General features: G+C 37.8%; 1 protein-coding gene across 3 annotated transcripts; it reads left to right on the top strand.

The window, feature by feature from the left end:
- Window positions 1-4,700: 4,700 nt before the first annotated feature.
- ANXA1 (annexin A1) lies at window positions 4,701-23,355 on the top strand. 3 transcript variants are annotated; one of them, XM_051643361.1, is made up of 14 exons: window positions 4,736-4,788; window positions 5,102-5,229; window positions 8,557-8,635; window positions 10,694-10,787; window positions 11,518-11,612; window positions 13,236-13,349; window positions 13,948-14,038; window positions 15,030-15,109; window positions 16,620-16,676; window positions 18,078-18,171; window positions 18,785-18,880; window positions 19,877-19,935; window positions 20,794-20,916; window positions 22,995-23,355. In XM_051643361.1, exons 3-14 carry the CDS (start codon window positions 8,570-8,572, stop codon window positions 23,052-23,054), a joined length of 1,029 nt encoding a protein of 342 aa, XP_051499321.1. In that variant the 5' UTR covers window positions 4,736-4,788; window positions 5,102-5,229; window positions 8,557-8,569; the 3' UTR covers window positions 23,055-23,355. The 3 variants fall into 3 exon arrangements, with proteins under 3 accessions (XP_051499322.1, XP_051499320.1, XP_051499321.1); XM_051643362.1 differs by lacking the exon at window positions 5,102-5,229 and having other exon boundaries at window positions 4,701-4,767; XM_051643360.1 differs by lacking the exon at window positions 5,102-5,229 and having other exon boundaries at window positions 4,729-4,788.
- Window positions 23,356-23,615: the final 260 nt, after the last annotated feature.

The following is a 23,615-nucleotide window of genomic DNA, read 5'->3' as shown; positions in this document are numbered from 1 at the left end:
TTTTTCCTAGAGGCTTCCTAGAACTTCCAGGTTTTCCTCATCTGAATTCCTTTGGCACACAACAATAGTGTAGTCAGGGCTTATGCCTGGAAGGTAGTCTGACAGGTTGGAAAAGCTTTGGAAATGTTTCTCAACCTGCATCCATAAGAATAATTCCTGGTTCCCTTAAAATGAGTGAAAAAAATTGAGCTAATTGAAGCTAAATGGGACTTCTTGTTCCTAAAATTATGACATCCTGACATGATTTCACACACTGCATGTTTCTAATACACCATGGGCCAATTTCTTTATGTAGAGGACAGCTTCCTAACATTTTTTTTCTTCTATATAGCCAAGCTTTGGTTTATCATGAGACTCAGAAAATTCCTTTTCACTTATAGAATCTCTGGAGCTACAGAAAGTTATTTACTGTAACTAAGGGAATAGTAAGTATTAAATCTAATTATAGAAGCAGTTGTGTGTTTGATTAAAGCATGGAGTTCCTGTTGCCAGAGAATCAATGCCAATTCAGTATATTATTAGGTACAGGAAATGACAAAATATTGGCTAATTCATGATGAAAGAGAGAGGTGAATGATAAATATTTTGTCTGGCACGAAACCAAATAGAGTTAATCCTCCTAAGAAAATTCCTTAAAAATATTGATTAAATATTTTGAATCAGTATCAAGACAAAAATGCAAACTGTCCAATCTTTTCCCTATCTGCAAGCTTGCAAAGAAGTCTGCAGCTAAAACATGACCTGAACTGGAAATAGCACATACATGAAAATAAATCCTTTAAGGCAGAAGCCATAAGAGATATTACACAGTTTTAATTATGTGTCTTATGAATATTTTTTTTTTTTTCTTTAAGCATGAACCTGAAAAATAAGTTGTGTGTCTAGGTTTGAATCTCTACATCACCCAGCCTAGTGGCAAAGGGTTATGGGAATATTCTTGATCACAGCCTGACTTTAGATGGACTTCTCTAGAATAATTCAGATTAGGTACAAACAAATAAATAGTATAGCTGTGTTCACAAAAATTGAGATCTAACCTGTTGTAATGTCAAAGGAAGGGATGAAGGTCTGAGAAGGCACTATACTTCACTATGAAAAAAAATAATTAAAATTCTGAAAAATATAACTGAGACATGCTTCCTCGAACAGGAATTTGTATAGGAATTGGCAAATACGTGTTAGTGAAACAAGTACTGGTTTTGCTCTGGAATGTGTTGTTGGAAGTATTACTGCCTTCAGTAGGATTGGTGTGACGCATTCAGTGGGTGACATTACATGCTCTTAAATCTATATCACATGTATTCCTGTCTCTGTTACTTGAAATCTGAGGACACCTGGTTACGCTGGCTGTCTAAGGAAACAAAGTAATGCGCTTCTCCTCAGTTTTGTAGGATGTGGTTAAAAGCTACTGAAGATAAGTGAAGGCACAAGGTGTAAAAGATGAGAGGCAAATGCTAGGTAGCTCTGGCTTGCTATCAGCAGGTTCAAAACAGATGACTGTCCTGGTGGGAAATACGTATGGCTCTGTTTTGTGACTTACTGTCTGACTGTCTGACACTCAGGAGCTCCTGCAGGATAATGCTATTTTGTAACAACGTAACTTGTTCTCATCCATTTCCTCTTACTGTTTACCTCATAGGTAATCAGAAGGTCACTTGTAAAATGGGGTTCTTTGTCTAAGTGTGGATAGACCAGTCCTCTCCCAAACATCTCAAAACTCAGGTTAAGGCATCCCAGGTAGAATAAACAGAGCTACAGCATGGGAGATATCAGCCCTTACACAGATGTAAGGGCTGATGATTTTTCTCCGAGCTTCCAACAAAATTCCTGACTAATTTTGCTTTCATTTTATGTAGGGTGAATTGCTTGGGGATTTTCCATCTGCCCACTCAAGCTGCTGTCACCAGCCTCAAGAGAAATACTTGGCAGTTTACAAAAAATGGCTATTTTTATTTTCTATTTTTACTGAATGTTTCTGTTTCTTTCAGCAGCAACTGTATTTCTGACTTCATTGATTATTGTGTCAAAATAGTGATACTAGGAGTATCTTAGAGGCGTCATCTTGAGTATAAAAAGTACAAAACCCCAACATTTCTATTTGTCTAATTTCTACTATGACAGTAGTTGCATGCTTTTCTACTTCTGAATAAACAATACCAGGTCAACAACAAACAACACATTGTTAAAACCTTATGAAAAAAAAATGATGGTGTTACACCTAAAAAACAATAAACACTACAGCTCCCTCCAAATAAATTCCAGTTTTAAAGTGTTAGGGTTTTGTACAATAAAGCTATCTAGTCCAGATGGTGACTCATTCCACCTTCAGGGAGACAATGAGTCACCGTGTCCCCGCCCTTTAAGAAGGAGGCAAAGCAAATGCAAATAGTTTCTGCAATGAGCTGTAACATGATGCCTTCATGTCAGATCTCTCTGACAGTAGAAATACAAGCCTGAAAGACAATACCGGAAAAAAAAAAAAGAAAAAAGAAAAAAAAAAAGTTGAAAAGTACTATGATGAAAATGGGATAATAGTCTATTGAGAAAGCATATTTGAAAAATAGTCAAGGATGATGTGTGTCTAACTAAATACTTGCAGTATGCTGATTCATACCCTTATAAGCCTGCAGTAAATGCTGCTGTGCTACTTTCTTTTCTGAGAAAATGCTAAAAACTTATAAAGATACTCTGAGCCTGTGTAACTCAGCTTTCTAGGTTATTTCAGTACTACAAAAGACTCAGCTACATGCACTAGGGATATGCACAGATTTACAGCTTTTTGGTATAAATGGATTGTAATTAGCCATGCTCATTAATAGACAAGTGAAGCAGTTTTGGCCAAAATCTGACACCAGCAGAATAAGACTGGTAGTGTCTGGAGAAGGTCAGGAGGTCAGGAGTAATCTGAACTTTATGCATCATAATTAAATAAAAAAAAAACCCAAACAAATACAACCTGACAGCTTGCTCATAATATTGCTGTCAGCTCATAGACCCCTTCAACTATTAATCTTACTGAAAATATCTGAACTACCTTTGCCAGATAACATACGAAATGTGCAGGGAAAAATAAGCAAAGAAAAACATGCAGAGGAAAATTGTTGTCAATGAGCTGGGGGAGCAGGGAGCTCCCTGGATGCCAGGGTTTGAGAGGAGGTGTCCTCATGAGAGTACAGAGGTTGGAAATGCTGGGCCTGGCAGCCCCTTCTGTCCCACCACCCCAGCCAGGAGCAGGATAGCTGGGGTGCACGAGGGTGCATCCTCCGTGTGGATGGAGATGGAAATGAGATGGAACAGGACATCAGCCCACAGGTTGGGCTGCCAGCCCAGGTCCCACAGCCAGTCTCAGCCCAGCTGCAAGGCAGTTGGGTGATGGCTCTGGAGGGGACCAAGCACTGCCACTGCAGTTGAAAGCAGGTCCCAGGGCTCTGGTGGCCTGGCCACCACCTTCCACAGCACTACTGGGAGTTCTTCCTTGGCCTAGTGAGATGGAAACACCCTTGCTTGTGCTGATCCTGAGATGACCCCCCAGCACTCACAACCAAACCCTGTTAGGAGGACAAGTTTAGGGCACCAACGGTTTCTACAGAGACTTTCTAAACAGAGGAAGGCATAAGCAATGCTGGATTGTGTATGCAATTATTTGCTGCATCTGAGGAATTTTTGAGTGTCCCCTCTCATGCCACCCAGCAGCCTATTCTCCTTCCTCCTCATGTTATTAATTGCTACTCTTGGGTTTCACGGGCAAAGTGCATTTCATGCATATTTATTAGAGGGAGATCAGCCATACATTCTCATTTTAGAGATACCAGTGTGTACAAGCAGGTCCACATGAGAAAAAGCAGAATAACACACAGCTGGGAGGCCAATCTGCTAGTTGGGATTGCTTCATGTTCAGGAAGTGGTATTTCTTCACTGCGCGCTTTACGTTCCAGGCCAATCTGAGATGTCAGGGACATGCTGTGTGGTTCTGTGCCAGATGTGCTCTTGGAAACTCTGTGTGTCTGTCTTGGTGAGGAAGTGCTTGCAGAAAACCACTTATAGCAGGCTGGTGAAATCCTTCATCTTGTGCAAACCACTCTCATATTGAACTTCAGAGTTTAATCTGAATGTTTCAGCCTCTTTCTAATTATGTGGGTGCCAGCTCCTGCTCTTCTATTAAGCCTTCCAGTTTCCAGGTGTTTCCTTTAAAAATAAACAAACAAACAAATAAATATATAAAATATTATATTCTGTCGTAGACATGTCTTGTTCCTGAACCATTTCTGCCACTTGCTCATGTCCAGAAGCAAGGCAAAGCAGGGAAGGGTGGAAGCCACATCAACCCTAACTCTTTTTCTCTTAGTTTCCCTGAGCAAAGATATATTTTAATATACTCACTTTGAAGTAGTATCAAACATGTCAAAATTTGAAGGGAGTAAGTGAAGTTCAGTTTTAAAAAATTTAAATCTTATGATACCAAAGATTTATGGCAATTTACTACAGTGAGGGATGTGGCCAAGGTGGAGTAGGAGAGCTACCACAGTATGTTCATTTGTTGTCTTTTCTCTTTTGAAACCTTTTCCTGCTTTCTCCAGCACATAGTTTTGCAATAACTTGTGTGTGTGTGTGTGGTTCTGTGTTTTGGACACAGATTCAGCTGCTGCAAAGAGCAGCCAGTTGCTGTGGCTGTGCAAACATGATGGTTGCTAGGTGGGGTCTCGAGCACCGCATTATAAAAGCATTGCAAGCTTTCTGCTCTTTGACGTCTGACTGCGCGCCTGAAAGGTAGTATTTGTGAGGAAGAAGGTAGGGTTTTTTTGTAGGTTTTTTTTCTGCTTTCTGTAGATTAAACAAACTTTAAGGGTTGCATGCTAAATTTGTCAAGTGACCTGGTGCAATTTTCTGTGGGCTGTATTTTCTGGCATGGGAAAGTTGGGTGTGGGCAGGAGAAATTGTTTCAGTTTTGAAATGTTCTGTGTACATGGAAGGGCTTGGACAATTACTGGTTTACTTAACACATGTAAGGAATTGGAAAAAAAATGCATAATAGATTAAAAGCAAACTTATTTGGAGTTGACTATTTCCTATGCTTTCTCTTTGCATTTGTATGCTGTTGTAGAAATCTGCAGTAGAACTGGAGTTGCTGGAAAACTAATGTGCTTTGTATGAAAACTTTAAAAAGCAGCTGTTATTACTTCAAAAACAGTTTGCTGCTTTGAGACTGTGGAGAGGTCTTTACTTATGAAGGTGAGGAAAATTAGGCAAAGTAATCTGTTAGAAATGTAGGAGAAAAACCCTGAATTTGTGACTAAGAAATTAGGCAAAGCTGCATAAGTAAGCTGTGTGTCATCTGGGGTTTGTACTGCAAAAACTTTCCACTGAATTTTCCAAGGAGGAAAGTGGAGTAAAGCCAGTAGATTTTCCCACTGTAAAATAAAATTTGGTGTTAAATCTTGTAGGGTGTAATGACCTTAGTTTATGGCAAAATCCTGGAAACTAGCTTTGGACAATAATCATCTAATATGGTTCAGGATATGGTTAAATGGAGAAATGGTTCTGGATGACATGGACTGTAGTGTAAAAGTGGAGTTTGTGTCTTTAAATATTTTCAATACATAGTGAGTATTTTATAAGAAGCTAGACAGAAAGCAACATTACAGTAATTCTTTTGAAGTGACATTTAGGGTTTTCAAACTGGATCTCTGTTTTTTCATTCCAGTTGCAATTTTGCTTATTCCAATTGGGAGTGATAAAATTTGTTAAAATAATAAGATTTTTCAAACTGAGAAATCTTAAGTTTTTCATCCACCTTCCTTTCAAATGGAATCTTTACACACTCCACTTTGGGGAGTGGGACACATCACCTGGGCAATATGTTATTAATCAAAATAAATCCCAAATAAGCATTTGATATGGAGTAGCCAGAAAGAAGTGTCACAGTTTTCTACGGTGCCTTCTGTTTGTGCCATTCTGTAGATAATTTTTTTTTTTTTTCATCTCCCTGTTCATAGACTTTGTTGTGAGCTCAAAAGTAAAGAAGAATATATGGTGAACAGCATAAGTTCTTCCAGTCCTATTAAGACTGAAATAGGATGTTACTTTGAATGACGTTCCATTTAGATATGAGGAAAAACTTATTTACAGTGAGGGTGACAGAGCACTGGAACAGGCTGCCCAGGGAGGTGGTGGAGTCTCCATCTCTGGAGATATTCAGAACATGCCTGGATGCAGTCCTGTGTAAACTGCTCTAGGTTATCCTACTTCAGTGGGAGAGTTGGACTAGATGATCTCTGGAGATCACTTCCAACTCTAGCAATTCTGTGATTCTGAGAATTTATCCCTCCTGGATCTAGGTATTGTTTACACGTGCTGTTTTCTTGTTAGATTGGCGTGAATCAAATTCAGTAAGACCTCTACTCTGTCAAGACTAGTCTGTCTGTCTTCCTAGATTTAAGTCTTCTTTTTCTTTTCTTACTAGCCATAGTTTCTTATAAAGCAGGTGAACAGTTTTATATGTAAGGTGGTTTCTTAACTTTCTGAGCCAGTTCATGACCAGAATCTAAAGGTCTTTAGCCCCCCTTGAGAACCATTGCCTGCTTCTTTTAAAATTACATAATTTGCTTGCTAGATGGGAATAGATGCATCTGAATTCCAAAGTGTCTTTATTTTAAAAGGAGGATAAAAAAGACACAGAATTGTTTTACTGTATCTTGACTTTATATTAGAATAGACATAAAATCTTAGAAGCTTAATAAACCAAATTTAGTATAGGCTACCAGCCTTCTGCTCTAGTCATCCCCAAGAGCAGCAAAACCTCTAGAGCTGGGTGTGAGGGGTGGGGATGGGAACAAACAAAAGAAAAGTAGATGTTAGCAGTTCTCCCTGGAGCCGGCTCTACCAGCTTCTTCCTGATCAGTGCTACTCTTAATCAACAGAAATGCAGTTTTGGTCCTACCTCTTCTCAGATCCGGTGTTGTGAGGCTGAATCTTGTTTCTTAAACAATTATACATTCTCTGAATTTATTAGTCAACAAACATAGTTGTACGTCACTATTGGTGACTCACTGCACCTAGTATGGAGACCTCAAAATATTTTCATCGTGCTGCATATGGCGTTTGTGCATGCTTTTATAAAATGCAGCAGAACTTTAGATAATACAGCACTTCATCTGGCCTCATACACTCGTCTGTCAATACAAGAAGGGTACAGGAGTCACTATAACAGCTTGATAAAATATTGTTTTTAATAGCAACATAAGTATGCTTTTCAGATCCCCAGTAAATGACACATGCATCAAAGTGGATCTGTACAATTTAAACAGAATTCTGACCAATATTAACCCAGATGAGACCTACTCTTACATGTCAATACAGATTCAGAGTTGCTTCAGTTTTTCTTGCAGCACCATCAGAGCTGAATTTTGTGCCCTCAGGGCTGAGGGAAGGGCACAAAAGCAAGAGTTTTCCAAGGATGAGGAGTGTAGGTTGCTCTTGCCTTAGGGAGGGTTGGGAAGGGTGGAGCTGAGCTGGAGGGCTGTGGGAGATAGCTCTGACTTTATTGGCAGCTTAATGTGGAAGTAAGTTTTACAGTTTTGCTGTGAGGGACAGGAAAAAAGCAGCTGGGCTGTAGCTACACTGCTTCATCCTAGGTGTATGTTGCTCTAAGTGATTGCTCTCTGCCCTTCCTATGGGACCCAGGGCATAACTATGGCAAGTGTGTTTGCAGCATAAGCAGCATCACTTTTTGTATTTGTGTATATGATCTGCGTTATATGCTCTTTGTTCCCTCACTGTTTCCATTAGCAAACAGAATATTCCTCACACCAGAGTTGTTATGAAGCAACCTCTTTTTTTTTCCACTTTTGCGTGTTATCTGCTGGACTGATTTTCTTTTGGAGGGCCAAAAAGCAAAAAATATGATTTGGGGTTTTTTTTTGCTTCCTAAATGGGTATTTCTCTATCATTAAGCAGAAATTAAAAGAAAGGAAATACATAACAAATAAGGAACAGTGTAGATGAAACTGTCTGATTTTACACGTCTTCCTTAGGAAGGACCTAGTCAAATAAATTACATGAGAATTTGTATTTAACAATAAAACTTCTTAACATAAGACACAAGAAGTCCAACCTCAGTAAATGGTCAGACAAAACTACTTGCTTACCACAGAATCAAATATTTGGTAAGCTAAACAGACATAGCTGATACCTTAAATAATGGGGAAAGAAAGACTTCCATTTCTTTCTACTAACTTCCCTTTGTAGGTCAATGCCATTGCTTGCATACTGCCATAGTAAATAAGAAAATAGTCCAGCTAGGTTACTGTTCTGTTTCTAATCTGAAACTTCTGCAAGTAGCTCAGGGTGTAGGGGTGAGCAAGAAATTGTGGAGCATTGCATTACCCATCAAACGTAAAAGTTACCTTGCTTCAAACAGCGCAAGCCGATTACTGCTTGGGAACCTAATCCCTGTGTATCATAGTTCAAAATAAAGGATTTTGAGAGAAGGAAACCTTGAGTTGCACTGGTGATGAAAATAATAACAAATTGTTTGTAACTTGATGCATCTCTTCCCAGAAACTCTGTCAACATGGCTATGGTATCAGAATTTCTGAAACAGGCATGGTTCATGGAAAATCAGGAGCAGGAATGCATTGTAAGTGTTACTACCTTTTGAGAGCATCATGTTTATTTTCAAGTACTTTTAGAAGTGACTTAAAAGTCTGAGCCACCAAATGTCTTTCATATACTCAGAAGGAAGAAAGCCAATGGCAAAACTCAAGCTGATTAGAACTGGAACTCAATTTTATTGCAACATATAATCTAATGTAATCAGGTAACACAGTAAGCCTGCTATCAGATAAAAAATTACTCTTATTTGCATATGTCTGTCTAGTTATCAATTCCTAGGCAGAAATAGTTGCTGTAGTGAAATTTAAAATCTCAGTTATGAATCACTGATTTACTCAAGTTGTCCTCTTTAAAGGACTAGTCTGATGCACAGGTATGTGAATGTGTAAGAACATGTTCAGATTATGTACATGAAAAACAGGGACACTTAGCCTGTACAGGAAGTTAAGAGTTGAAGTCCAGGAATGTAAAGAAGGAACTAAAGACACCAGTATATGTCCTAGTTTTCATATCATATGTCATGCTTATGGTGGAAAGAGTCACAGTAGGTAAAAAAACATCTCAGATTATGTGTACCTATACTGATTAGTAGGGAGGCTTATTTGATTAAGGCAATGAAATGACTGCCAGCAAAGGTGAAGAGGAAGACTGTGAAGTCACAGGAGATCCTGAAAGAACTTCATCTTAAACAAACAAACAAAAAAATCAAATATGGGGGGGCGGAATTTTATTAAATAAAGTTCTCTTAAACCTTTGTGCATTTCCTAGTTTGACTCTACAACTTTTTGTGCATAAATCTTTGGCTCCATGATCCCATCTGTCTTGCACTCCCAGGGTCCTGAGTTACTCTGGTTATGTTCGCTATAGATAGTTTCTTATTGCTAACAGATAAGTTTGCCATGGAAACCAGAATACAAAGAGTAAGCTGGCATGCCTGGGAAATAGGCAGCAAACTAGTCTATTGGTTTATGACATAAGTTAGTGATTTTTTTCAAAAGTATGCAAGATACTGCTTTAAGTTTGGAGTCCCTCTGCTCTCATAAATCTCCTAGTGATGTAATTGTGTAGAGGGTTGAATATTAGTAGACTTCAGAAATGTGCAAAATTCAATACAGAATGCTGGATGTAAAACAAATATCCAGAAGACCTTGCCATTTGTCTTGTGCTATTTAATTTCAGTCACAAGCTAATAAAAAAAAAAAAAATAGTTGTTGAAACAGAACAGCACATAGGTAATTCTGAAAAAGTTTACCTATGCTACTATTTTGTTGTTGGTTTTGTTGCTTTTTTTTATTTAAAAGTCACACCGTGTATCATACCTAGGGGAACTGTATATACATATTTTATATGTAGATACATACACATATTTTAACCAAGAATCTTGGGACAATTTATAGCTTCCATAGAAGACGGTAATGAGTATGGCATTGGCTAGGTCGTTAGGTTATAGACCTTACCAGTAACTTAATTTGTCATATTCTTCACTTAAGCCATGTAGTCATCAAATAGTGACAGTCACCATCCCTAGTTACACCCAGAACACTTAATAAAGTGATGAGGGAATGCCCGTCTAGGAGTGGATTCACCAAATGCAGCAAATAGATAATGCTTATGAAGAAAGTCTGGCTTATATCTCAAGTTTCAAAGAAGTTGGGTAACAGTTCTCCACTTCCTTGTAGGATTAGACTTGAACTCTTCTCCTAGATCTTACGTGCAAGAAGTGTTTGTAGCCTTGAAAATGAGTCAGCTTAGAGGTCACTTAAATGTGATGCACAATTTGCATAAGATGAGCAAAGCAGTTAGTAGTGCTTTACTGATTTAATTGTACTTTTAGAGCCTGTAAGATCTGATTACAATTTCCTAACATTACAGTTAACAAGTATTTTCCTGTTGAATCCAACTTATTCTGAGAAATAAGTCTTCAGGTGCCTAAAACAATGTATCAAGTGCTTTCTGTTTAATATAAGAGATGCGATAGAACTAGATCCAAAGTATATCCAGTAATGAGTCTGTGTATTTCTCTGTAGTAAAAAAACCTGTTTTTTTGTTTGGTTGGTTCGTTGTTTTTTTCTCCCCTCTTCAGAAAAGTTCGAAAGGTGGCCCTGGAGTACAGACATACCCTAACTTTGATCCATCAGCTGATGTTGTTGCTTTGGACAGAGCTATTACTGTAAAAGGTAAGAGGAAAAAATATTTAAACTGCTACATTAGGACTCTTATTTAGGAAATTTTGAGAATAGCACTGAATAAAATATCAGAGCGAGAGGCAATGGCAATCAGGAGAGGTTCCTCTGTTTTTAAAAGCTTGGCAATACATTAAATTATGCCACTTGGTAAAGCATTTCAACCCTTTGATGTTGTATTACAATTTCAAACCGTAATACTACATTAAAGTTTGTGAATATGTTGAAGAAAAAATAGTAAAAATTTAATTTCTAGAGAATCAAAACATATTATAACACAACATGATAATACTTTTTTATTTGATTTCCATAAAATCCCTGCAAGAGGCAGTGAATATGTTGATAATGTCATATATGCTTCTATTGCACATTTTTTCTTTTAAAGAAAATCACACTTGAAGCCTTTTTCAGTTTTAATTACTGAGATTAAATGAGTATGCCACTGATGTGTTTTGTTTTGTTTTGTTTAAGTTATTCTGTAATGTAAGATCTGCACTCAAAACCTTTAGGACTTTCTATATTAAATTGTAGAAACAGGTTTCTGTGTACTGTGGGCATTTATTTATTGATATTCTTCACTAAATCACTAATTGAAAGTCAGTAGATTATTATGGCTTTTCCTTTGTTTAAACTTAAGTGTGTCAACAATCAAAATGTGATGTAAAGCACTGGAGACTGCTAAAATATTTCCAATATATTAGACATGTTGTTTGGTGACTCATAGGTGTGGATGAAGCCACGATCATTGACATCTTGACTAAAAGAACAAATGCTCAACGTCAGCAGATCAAAGCTGCCTATCAGCAGGCTAAAGGAAAGGTAAAGTGTATTCAAGCCAAGCTTAAATTTATACCAAGAGTATCAATAGTGCTTATGGCTCAGATGGTACATATAGCTTTAGCTTCATAGAGCAAAAGGTTATGGTCTTCTGCCTTCTGTAGCTTGTGAAAACCATGACGGAATGGTTATTACCTGCAACTGTATTGGGCCTTTGAATGCAGCAGCCACTCATTTGAAATAGAAAGAAAAAATTAAAGCTCTTTCCTTCCATCTTTTCTGAGTATCTTAGGGATCCTTTAAATCTTTATATTGCTGTGAGATGTAGAGATTTCACTACCATCTGTGAGACAGTCTGCTGAAAGTGAAAGTAGAAGGGGGGGTTGGAGGTATCTCTTTGAATACTTAAGTCCAGATAGAATATTAAATAGGATAGGAAAATTGTAGGACCATAATGCTGTTCCACATGTATATCAACACTGGTATAGGGATGGGTATACAGGAGGCAGTGTTCTTGTACCTCTGAGTGGTAAAACTGCTAGTCCCTAGAAATGAGAAGCTTGAAAATTGCTGCATGTTTCAGGAAAATGTTTTAATTGCTCTTACTCTTCTCTATAACAGTTTTTCTACAATTGAACTTGTAATTCTAAATTGAAAGTACAGATGGCATACCACAGTTACAGAGTGTTTGCTCAGATTCCTTTGAATTTTTTGGTTTTTAACTCTTATTTGCAACTTTTAAGAGCCAACTCTGAAAACAAATCTACTTTCTCACTTTAGCCTGCATTTCCTGTTTCTGTTCAGGAAACTGACTTGTGGTTTTCAAAGCTCTCTCTCCCCCCTAATAGGAGACTTCAGCCTTGCTATTACATTTTTTAAGGAACCTAAATTAAAATATAACTTCAAAAACATAGGGAGACCAATGCTGTTAGATAATTAGGTACTCTGATTCATGGAGCACCATCAAAAGCAGAACAGAAATAAATGTGGACATAATGCTTGCTTCTTAAATAATCTTGTTGGTGTAGGTATCCTGACAAAGCAGGTTGACCTTCTTACTCTTACAGCAACAGCCTTCACACACACTTGGTGCAGAAGACTGCTGTAACTTTTAATGTAATAAAATAGAGTACTGAGCATATCCAGATAGGAGGCAGAATAAATACGATCATTTTTTTTTTTTGGTAACTTAAATTTAGGTCAAATTAGAGTATAGCACAAAACATAATTCAGGACTTGGAGTTTTGTGTAGGGTGATATTACAGTACGTCAACAGAGTTTCCACTGCAAATTAGGCATGCAACAAATGAATTAATTAAAATGTTATCCAGATAAGCAACAGAGTCATAATCATAACAGCAATAATAGTATTACTTTCTTTTAAAAAACAAGCATCCTATTTTACGTCTTCTTCTGATGCTCTAATTGGCTGAAATATGACTAAACCTCAATGTGTGAAAGCACTCTGGAATACTTACTGAAAAACTGACTTTTTGAGAAACATAAAAGTGACAAATAAAAGGTTTCAAGTAGGCCTTCATAATTCTTTCTGGTAACTAAAGGAATGATGTAAACTAAGATTCATCAGAGATCAGACAAATGCTGCTGTGCAGCAGCTTTTTACTATTCACTAGCTTAGTGTATTTCTTACTCTTTCTCTTACAGAGTCTGGAAGAAGCCCTGAAAAAAGTTCTAAAAAGCCACCTGGAAGATGTTGTTGTGGCTCTGCTCAAAACTCCAGCTCAGTTTGATGCTGAAGAACTAAGAGCCTCTATGAAGGTAAGGCAAAGGCCTCTGAGAAAACATTCTCAAAAGGGAAAAGTAAGTGTCAGGACCTGGGAATGACAAAGGACTTGGATTTCAAAGGTTGTGTGTTGTCTTTATTTTAATTCCACTTTGTTAAATAAATCTATACTGGTAATCTTAAGTTCTGAGAACAAGACCTGGCAATCTCCACTGAGCTTCAGAGTTGGAGGAGATGGGCTGCAAACTCTCATTCTCATTGTGAGAATTAACTCTTTCTGCCTTCTGAAGGCTGCTTGCTGATGTAGTGGTAGAAAACCATGGTGTTTACATAAGAGAAAAGAAAAAGGGAAGGAGGTATGTTTCTTCATAAATTTTACATTCTTAGCTCTTTTTTTAGCACTGCTTGGTCCTTTTATTACTTCTTTTGGGTACTGGTGATATTAGATGTGATAAAAAAATAATTCTAAAAGAGCTGAAATAACTCTATTGCATAGGAACAAAATGTTCTTAATTTTTTTTCTCCCACATAGGGCCTTCAAAGCCAAGTCTATGATTTTAATGTTATTTATCATCCTTTAAAAGTTTGTTGTGCAAAATAACATTTCTAAAAATTCAATTCTCTATATATCAGGGGCTTGGAACTGATGAAGCTACCTTAATTGAGATTCTGGCCTCAAGAAACAACAGAGAGATCAGAGAAGCCAGCAGATACTACAAGGAAGGTAATTCAGGGGAGGAAAGATGTATTAATGGTACAGCTCTATAGCAGGCACATTGCAGTCACAGCCCCACTTTTTTATATGAGAAGCTGAGGTGACATTATAGGAGGCAAGTTAAGCTTCACATAAGTTTGAAGGAGTTGCAGAAGAGGGAGATCATACTGACTTCTTCTGGCCTGTGTAGATCCTAATACAGAAGGAAAAGGCATATCATCACTGCCAGAACTACAGTTGTTTTATGGAATGGGCCATGCATTTAGATGCTTTCCAGGATGAAAGCAAAACCCAGATGCTTTTCTTTTGTAACTAAACCTTGGCTGACATCTTAAGATCTTACCAGGCTTGAAAAAAAAGCGTATTGATTTAGCAACACACATAACATGAGCCGTAAACAGTGAACTAAAGGGGAACAATCTTTGAAGAGATAACTATATTGTAATGTGGTTTCTCTCATGTGTAGAGATTACTGCACTCAGTCAGTGTTGTCTAATGATATCATCTTTTCTGAGATTACGGGCTAACTTTTTCAAGAGATTTCCATTCAAATAGTCTCAGTTAGAAGCCCGAATTAATAGTTTGTTTTTTTCCATTATGATAAGAATCAGAAATGAGAATAAAAGACATATAGCTTAGAAAAAGTTTCAAGCTTTTTTTTTTTTCTTATGTACTGCACAAACGAGTGTCAAAGACAATGCCAACGCCATCCACAAGACTCTAAAGAAGGAGTTTTTTCAGCTGATTTTGGCTTTAACCTGCAATTTCACAGCACATCTCAGGGATTAAAGGACATACTACAAATACACCCCTTCTCTTGAAGCTAAATGAGAGAAAATAAGAAACTTGCATTTCTAGTGTGCATATTTAAGTGGAAAATTAAGAAAAGGCTGAAAAAATAATTAAATCGGAATGGTTTGGGTTAGAAGGGACCTTTAAAGAGCATCTAGTCAACTTGTTTGATAACTTTAGAACAAACTACAAATCCTTTTTGTTTCAGTGCTGAAGAGAGATCTGACACAAGACATCATCTCTGACACGTCTGGAGACTTTCAAAAGGCTTTGCTTGCTCTAGCCAAGGTATGCTGTGCTTAAACATTTTGAGTGATGTTTCCTGTAATAAAAAATTAATGTTGTCAAGACAATTTTAGAGAAACACATGCAATAAGTAAGGCTTTAGCTACCATTTTTTTTCTTTGCACTATTTTTATTTACATATCTTCCACAATATGAAATAGTTCTTAAACAAGCCAGAGTAGAGAAGTGATTGTCCCCCTGTATTTGACACTGGTGAGGCCACACCTTGAGCACTGCGTTCAGTTCTGGGCACCTCGCTACAAAGAAGGATGTCAAGTTGCTGGAGTGAGTCCAGAGGAGAGCTACCAAGCTGGTGAAAGGTCTGGAGAGTAAGTCCTATGAGGAAAGCCTGAGGAAACTGGAGTTGTTCAGTTTGAAGAAGAGGAGGCTGAGGGGAAACCTCATTGCTCTCTACAGCTACCTGAAAGGAGGTTGTAGGGAGGTGGGAGTTGGCCTCTTCCTTCGTGTGAATAATGACAGAACAAGAGGAAATGGCCTGAAGTTGCGCCAGGCGAGGTTTAGACTGGATATTAGAAGGAATTTCTTTACTGAAAGAGTGGTTGGACAGTGGAACAGGCTGCCCAGGGAGGTGGTGGAGTCACCATTCCTGGAAGTGTTTAAATTAAATATAGATGTGGTGCTTAGGGATATTATTTACATGCTTAATGGGTAGATCAGATTGTGGTTGGTGGATTTAGGTTATGGTTGGACTTGATGATCTTTGTGTTCTTTTCCAGCCAGGATGATTCTGTGATTCTGTGAGATTTACTCTCTAAATACATTTTAAAAAACTGATATTTACTATTGTTTATCGGTTTTGTGTTATGATGTTGGTTTCTTTTTGTGTGCTAGCTATCTGTAAACAGCCGAAAAAACAATAGGAATCATTTTGTGTCAATTGACTAGAAATAGAAGAAGGATAAATGCTTACAATTAAAGAAATGAAGGTTTTGGCTTGCTGTTATATTTCTAGTAGTTAGATAATGGGACAAGGGCAGGGAGTTAACATGTGGGCAGAATATTTTGTGAATTCATGTTCAAAACCAGACGAGTTTAAACACTGGTGTTGCCCATTAAAAAGACCCTTTTAAAATGCATACGTATTTGATTCAATGATTATTGAGTACATGTATAGGAAGCTTTACATGGTTGTGGGATTATTTTTTAATACATTCCTGAGCATAATTTTGATTTTCAGTTTTTGATTTCAAACCAACATGAAAAGAGTCTATTGAATGGTCATCAGGAAGAAAATCACAGTTTTCAACTGTAACATCACATAAAGAAGCAATACTTTGTGGATTTTAATGTAGGACTTCAGGAAAAAGTTGCTGATCTGATTGATTAACAAATACAACAGCTTTATTCACAGAATGATTGATCTAACTGTATCTATCTGCAGTTATGTATTAAGTTATGTATGAGAACGGTAGGGCAGAACTTTAAAATACTGAGTTTTGGTGAACTGAATTCTTGTGAGGACCACTGAAATGCTCTTTATTAATTTATGTAGGGTGACCGATCTGAAGATTTTCATGTGAATGATGAGCTTGCTGACAATGATGCCAGGGTAAGATTATACTTACAGAAGCAGAGCTTCTTCATCTGGTGACTTGAGATTACAAACTCTGGCTGCAAATGTTCTAATTGAATCTTGTACATTATGGACCTAACAGAGATCTCTATGTTATATAGAGAACTTTCCTGAGGTGCTAGTATTTTACAAAGTTCCTGTAAGCTTTGCTGTCTGAAGGAAATTAAATCTTCACTCATACCTAGCATCAGAAACATTCAGAAACACAATCTGCCTTCTGTTTATCGCTCAGTTCTTGGACTGAGAGACAAGAGTGTATTTAGGTATATGGGCAATCAGCTACCATGCCTTGATGAATGTGAACTCTGAAGTATGTTAGCAATAGCTATTGCTTTACAGTGGTGAACCTTTCAAGTTTTATTGGATGAACCTTTCAGTCATAGTCTGACTAATTCTAAAACAAGAAACTAATCTTAGTTTTCCTTATTTCTTCCACCATTAGTGTGACTATTTTTCTTAAAATCTTGGTAGACCTTAGCAGTCTTTGCCAAGTTTTCACCTGTAAAATTTTACATCACTGTTTCAAGTTCAATATAGACTGACTTGATTTTTTTTTTAATCCAGCCAAGAAAAGGCCTGTTACCAATACTGCTTTTATTCCTGATACATAATGAGTTTAGTTTTGTAATCAGCCCTAGATATGAAAGGACAGTGAATTAATACTCTGTCTAAGCTCAGAAGTTCCAGTCTGTTTCTCTTGGTGCAGGGATGGTGTTCTTAGAACTTCTTAGTTGCTGTGTGAAGGTCTTTAATTATTACTTCTAGAGAGATTTGACAGGTTGAGAAAAATGAAGGAGACTAATTTGATTCTTCCTTTCTATTAAAGTTACTCCTGGAAAGACAAGAAAGACTTGATCCATAGATTTCTCTTTCACATTTGTCCAGTTAATATTAGAAATAAATTTGTTTGACTGAAGAAAGCTTGCTGGTCCTAAGCTCCCATGCAGTCTCTAAGTATATAATGATATATGAAAAATGCCTTCATTCAAAGGTGTCATATACTCAGTGGGGTGAGATGGTGATTGTAAAATGTCTGAAAATGTGCTTTGTATGCTGCTCAAAAGAGATTTCACTGAAGAAAAAATAATAATAAAAAAATCAGTAAAAAGAAAATTTGCCTTATCCTGGCCCAAACCAGGACAAGCTGCATAGTTTTCTCTAGGTACTATTATGACATAAGTGAAGTATGAAGTATTACTTGATAGAACTATAGTTAGTTTGAAATTGTGTAGTTTTGTTATGGATTGTGTCAAGGGCTAGAGTTCCTTACTGACTAGCAATGGCCTACCTTTGGTTGGTAGCCTCAGAGGTACAGTATTTCTGATTGGATTTTACTAAACTGATGCTAACTTTACTACTTTATTTTCATTATGACAGGCCTTGTATGAAGCAGGAGAGAAAAGGAAAGGAACAGATATTAATGTGTTTGTTACTGTTCTTACTGCTAGAAGCTATCCACATCTCCGCAGGGGTAGGTTGGATGAAACTTTGTGCTTCACAGGATTTGTATTTTGAACATGGCCTGCTCATGAACTCAGAGAGAGAAAGATTATCATGACATGACTGACTGCTACAAAGGTCTTTGTAATTGAACAGATGCTTGCTGACTAAGGGTACAATTGGCAGCCTGGGTGTTATTTCCATATGAGTGATGAGGAATATTATTTAGCTTATTGACAAAACTGTTATCACAAAGTCTCACACAGCCAGTGATCACAAGGTCAATGGATCAGTGAGGCAGGTGCTCTGAATGCTCCCCAATATGGAGTTGCTCCTCAGCCAGTTTGCCCTGGGTAGAGAGATAGAACCTAATGTCAGAAGCTCTAGTGGAGTCACTGGACTACCCCTGTCTCTACCGATGGCAACACAAACCCTGCCATCCTAATGGAGTCTCAGTCCTTATTCTGACTCCACCAGTCCATGCAGTAACACTGCTCATTACAAAGTGCTGTCTGAAGAAAATGAGAAAATGACCTACAATCTGTGTGCACTGCTGCAGTAGTGAGGGCAGAATAAGGCAGAGGCAATGCATGGAAAATACTGTATTTTCATCACTGTTGACTGAGTTTTCCTCCCTGGTTTAGTCTTTCAGAAGTATACCAAATACAGCAAGCATGACATGAACAAAGTACTGGATTTGGAGCTGAAAGGTGATATTGAGAATTGCCTGACTGCCCTTGGTAAGTAGTCCTGCAGATTGTAACCCAGTATATGTACTGACCATACAAAAACTTACATTTTATTTCTATCATAATGGCTCTGATAATCCATTGGGGTCTTACCCTGCTTCGCTGAGAAACTTGCTGAATAATAATTTGGAAAATGTAGGTTGAATATAGTGATTTGAGTTATTTAAAGTCAGTTGATGAATGAATAGCAATACCTCTCCTGTTATGTAGAAAGGTCTTCTAAGGAGAATAGGTGTGTCATCAACATAGGAAGATAGTTACAGAAAGCCGATATGCTAGAAAGGGCTGTCAGAACAGGGACAATATCCAGTAGTTTTGAACATGTCTTCAAAATCACTGAACCCAAGCCCACTCTTATCTAAATTTGTTTTTTTCAAAGACATTTTTAATAAATTATTATTAAAAACAAGAAATTACCTCTTAAAAGGTTTACGATAAAAATGTGTATTTAAGACATTTAATATTACTCTTCCTCATGACAATAAAGCCTCACTGAAATCCCTCTTATCCCTGGACCATGGGTGGAATTAGAAGTGAGCTGTCATCTTAATTCTCAGCTTTCATATCAGTTAAGCATACCTTGGATAAAATAATTTGTCCCATCACATCTCTCTTAATATCAGGAGTGGAAGACAAGTACTTAGTGTCAATCAGTTTAGAAAACATCAGATCATAACCTTCAGCTCTGCTATGGAATACAAATACTTTCACATTTTTCTTCTTGGCAACTGCAATGTCTTTCTTAATTTTGGGGCAGTAAACTAAGGAGTGCAGTCTAGTAACTGTTATCCCCTGACTGAATTGTTTTCTAAATAGACAGAGTAAAGGAATTACTACTTCTCCCATGTTTTGAAGAGAGGTAATGAAGAAGTACATAAATAGGATATGCTGGTAGGAACATTTGCAGTGGGTTTTTTTTCCAAACTTTTGCCTCATGTTACTTGTTACATGTGTAACACATGACCTTATCTCGTTGTTTCATTGCAGTGAAGTGTGCCACAAGCAAGCCAGCTTTCTTTGCTGAAAAACTCCACTTGGCCATGAAGGTAACCTACAGAAAGAACTTCTCCTTGTAAACATGGAGTGCTTTGTAGGCTGAAAAATAACAAGCTAGTTAGAGCTCTCTAGGCCCTTTGTGTGATAAAAAAAGACTGCAGAAGGAAATTCAGTGTATTTCTCAGCTTCTGTTCTTTACATCAAAACCTCTGAGTGTCTTTCTGGAGGAGGAACTCTCTGCTTGCTGTCATGTGTTCAGGAAGACATCTGTCCATCTGCACATACCTCTTTTACTCTAGTCATAACAGAAACTGAACTGGAACTTCTCTTATTTTGAAATCACATCAATTTTAGTGAAAAGTAAATAGGAAAGCAATTCTAAATCTGGACACGAACTTTGTAGAGCCTAATCTTTGACAGGTTGTCTGTGGTCCTGGCAAATTTGGAACCTGAGTTGAGTGAAGAGGCTAGAGATCCTGAAACAGTCTACTATGTAGGTGTATTATTAACTCCTGTGACTTGGTTGGGACTAGTATGGGAAATGTTGAGTGAATCATTATGAAAATACAGTTCATTGCACTCTTAAAAAACATTTAAAAAAGACACTGAAGTCCAGATTGTCTCTGGTGTATAGTAACCACAGTGAAGGACATGCCTCTCTTTGGAAACACCTAAAAGAAATTTGTAAAAAAAAATTCAGCGGTGGAGGCAGCCTGTCAGAAGTTAATTGTGTTTATAAGGAACAGAAGGGAGATATACATGAGTGGTGTTAAAGCAATAGGATGTGGGCTCTGCAAACTCATAAATAAATCTGATGGATTAATACACAGGCCCATGATTTAAGATGTTTCAATGACAATAGTAGCCTTTTTCTATCTTTTTATTTTTTTCCTTTTTCCTATTAACAGGGCTTTGGGACACGACACAAAGACCTCATCAGAATAATGGTTTCACGCCATGAAGTGGATATGAATGAGATCAAAGGCTATTACAAGAGACTGTATGGCATCTCTCTCCGTCAAGCCATTATGGTAGGTTTTTTTCTCAGTGATGTATGAAATCCAAAACAACTGAATGAGAATTGAGAATTCATTGCTTTTTTTCTGCTCCTCAGTCATCAGTTTATCCTGAGTAACTCATTGTAGCTGATCAACTCATATTCCCATGCTGGTAGAAATAACTAAATATTCTGCGGCAATGTTACTGTCACAAAAGCTGTAACAGTTTGTCAGTAATGCTACATATCTCAGGATATGTACCAGTACAGGTTGGGGGCTGACCTGCTGGAGAGCAGTGTAGGAGAGAGGGACCTGGGGGTCCTAGTAAACAGGAGGATGACCATGAGCCAGCAGTGTGCCCTTGTGGCTAAGAAGGCCAATGGCATCCTGGGGTGTATTAGAAAGGGTGTGTTTAGTAGGTCAAGAGAGGTTCTCCTCCCTCTCTATTCTGCATTGGTGAGGCCGCATCTGGAGTATTGTGTCCAGTTCTGGGCCCCTCAGTTCAAGAAGGACAGAGAACTGCTGGAAAGAGTCCAGCGCAGAGCCACAAAGATGATGGAGTGGAACATCTCCCTTATGAGGAAAGGCTGAGGGAGCTGGGTCTCTTTAGCTTAGAGGAGACTGAGGGGTGACCTCATCAATGTTTACAAATACATAAAGGGTGAGTGTCAAGAAGATGGAGTTAAGCTTTTTTCAGTGATGACCAGTGATAGGACAAGGAGTAATGGATACAAATTGGAGCATAGGAGGTTTAAAGTGAATATCAGAAAAAAATTTTTTACTGTAAGAGTGACAGAGCACTGGAACAGGCTGCCCAGAGAGGTTGTGGAGTCTTCTTCACTGGAGACATTCAAGACCCGCCTGGACGCCTTCCTGTGTGATGTGCTCTAGGTGACCCTGCTCTGGCAGGAGGGTTGGACTAGATGATCTTGCGAGGTCCCTTCCAACCCCTAGGATTCTATGATTCTGTGATAGGATGTGATGGTAGAAGCCAAGACTTGAATGGAGACTTCAGTATCCCACAAGCTCCTGTGATTGGGCAGGCATAAGGTACATTGGCAGGAGTGGAGATGATTGCATGGATCTCATTGATGTGAGAAATTTGATGCAACTGGCTATTGTTTTTTTCACATCAGAGGTACTCCTGCAAATACCTTGTTAATTTTACATTAATTTGGTCTGCTTTCCAGGTGACTTAAGTAAAGTACCTTATTAAAGGTGACAGACTACCTTGTGTCTTTTCCTGAAACTTTAAATCAGTGAGGGACTTAAAGAAAGCTGAACTTGCAAAATAGCTTTGTGGAGGTTAATAGACACCACACACACACACACAAAGAATCTGGATTGGAATAGAGACATACTCCCTACATGTATCCAAATGCCTTTTTGACCTTTATTAGTGTCTGCTACTTTTTCAGCTAGGTGCCAAAGATTACTTTTTTTCTTCTCTCATGAGTATGTGTGGTCTGTCATTTGGTGTGTAATTATATGACCTCATTGTGTTCCAAAGTGGTGATTGCATCCAAATAGCTTGAGGCTTTGCTTGGCTACAGTCAGCAATTTGTGTATCTGGAAAGCAGACTAAAATCTGAGAAAATGTAGTGTGCAGTAATTACAATGCATACTTACTGCACATTATCAAATTTTCCCAAGCTAGATAAGGATTCCTGTGATAAATCAAATTATCACTGTACTGTTTGCCTCTGTTTGAGATAATCTGAGATACAATGTGTACGGTGCAGCATTAGTCATCATTGGTCAAGGAAAATATTTTCACTTTATCTGGAGAAGAAAAGCTTTAGCTCCTAGTTGGATAGAAATCTTCTTTACTTCTTTATTTGTGCCATGAAACCTTCCAGGACATTTACTGGCTTCATCTACCTCTGCTTCACTCTCGAAATGCATGTGTTTATTTCTAGGTCATACGAGTAACTTCAGTGACAGTACTCGGTGCAAGCTCAGTCTCTGATTAACACATACATGTTATCAAGGGATCAGTTTATTTAGGTGAAGGATTGATGTTTAGTACATGTATATTGAATGCTTACTGAAATTCGTTTTTGCTGGAGACTATTACTCTAACAACGTGTTTTTTGTACTCAAATTGGCAGGATGAACTCAAAGGGGATTATGAAAACATCCTGGTGGCTTTATGTGGAAGTGATAACTAAGTTTCATCTTCCTGCAATGCACTCAAGCCCTGTTGCTGAAAGTCTTTGTATTTGCCTCAGCTGTCTGCATGAAATACAGGCTTTACACAGTGAGGTTTCTCTGGAATGGTACTTAGTCTGTATGTGTGCTGTTCAAAAACCTGTCACCTGGAATGTATTTTTTCAGTATCTTTAATCTGAATGGCATTAGTATGTCTTGTTGCCATTATTAATCCGAAGTCAAAGAATGCCTCCAAATTTCTATTTCCTTGATTAATCATGAAAAACATAAAGTTTTCACATAAGCGAAGCAAATAAACTTATAAAAATAAAAAAAGAACTTGTGTGGAGCTTTGTATGTCCCGTTTTGATTTTCTGAATTTAATTTCAAGTCTGCATACTGTGCATAAGTGACATAATAGTAATCACAATAATAAAAAAAGAATGTAGCAATATCACACAGTGCAGTTGAGCACCTTTCCATTTCTCTTTAGCTACTTCAACTGTTTTCCAATAACTATAGTTCCCACTCTACCATAGTTTACTTTGTTGGTATTCCTTATTGTCCTCATAGGGTAAGTA

Source organism: Apus apus, chromosome Z, assembly GCF_020740795.1.
Source record: "Apus apus isolate bApuApu2 chromosome Z, bApuApu2.pri.cur, whole genome shotgun sequence".
Lineage (NCBI taxonomy): Eukaryota > Metazoa > Chordata > Aves > Apodiformes > Apodidae > Apus > Apus apus.
The sequence above is the reverse complement of the archived record's forward strand: the minus strand, read 5'-3'. Positions and strand labels throughout refer to the sequence as shown.

Excerpts from the sequence above, each read along its gene's own strand:
- ANXA1 (XM_051643362.1), top strand. The coding sequence starts at position 8,570 with ATGGCTATGGTATCAGAATTTCTGAAACAGGCATGGTTCATGGAAAAT. Across the intron at positions 16,677-18,077 it reads TTGCTGACAATGATGCCAGG|GCCTTGTATGAAGCAGGAGA; the intron begins GTAAGATTATAC and ends TCATTATGACAG. Across the intron at positions 20,917-22,994 it reads CTCTCCGTCAAGCCATTATG|GATGAACTCAAAGGGGATTA; the intron begins GTAGGTTTTTTT and ends TCAAATTGGCAG.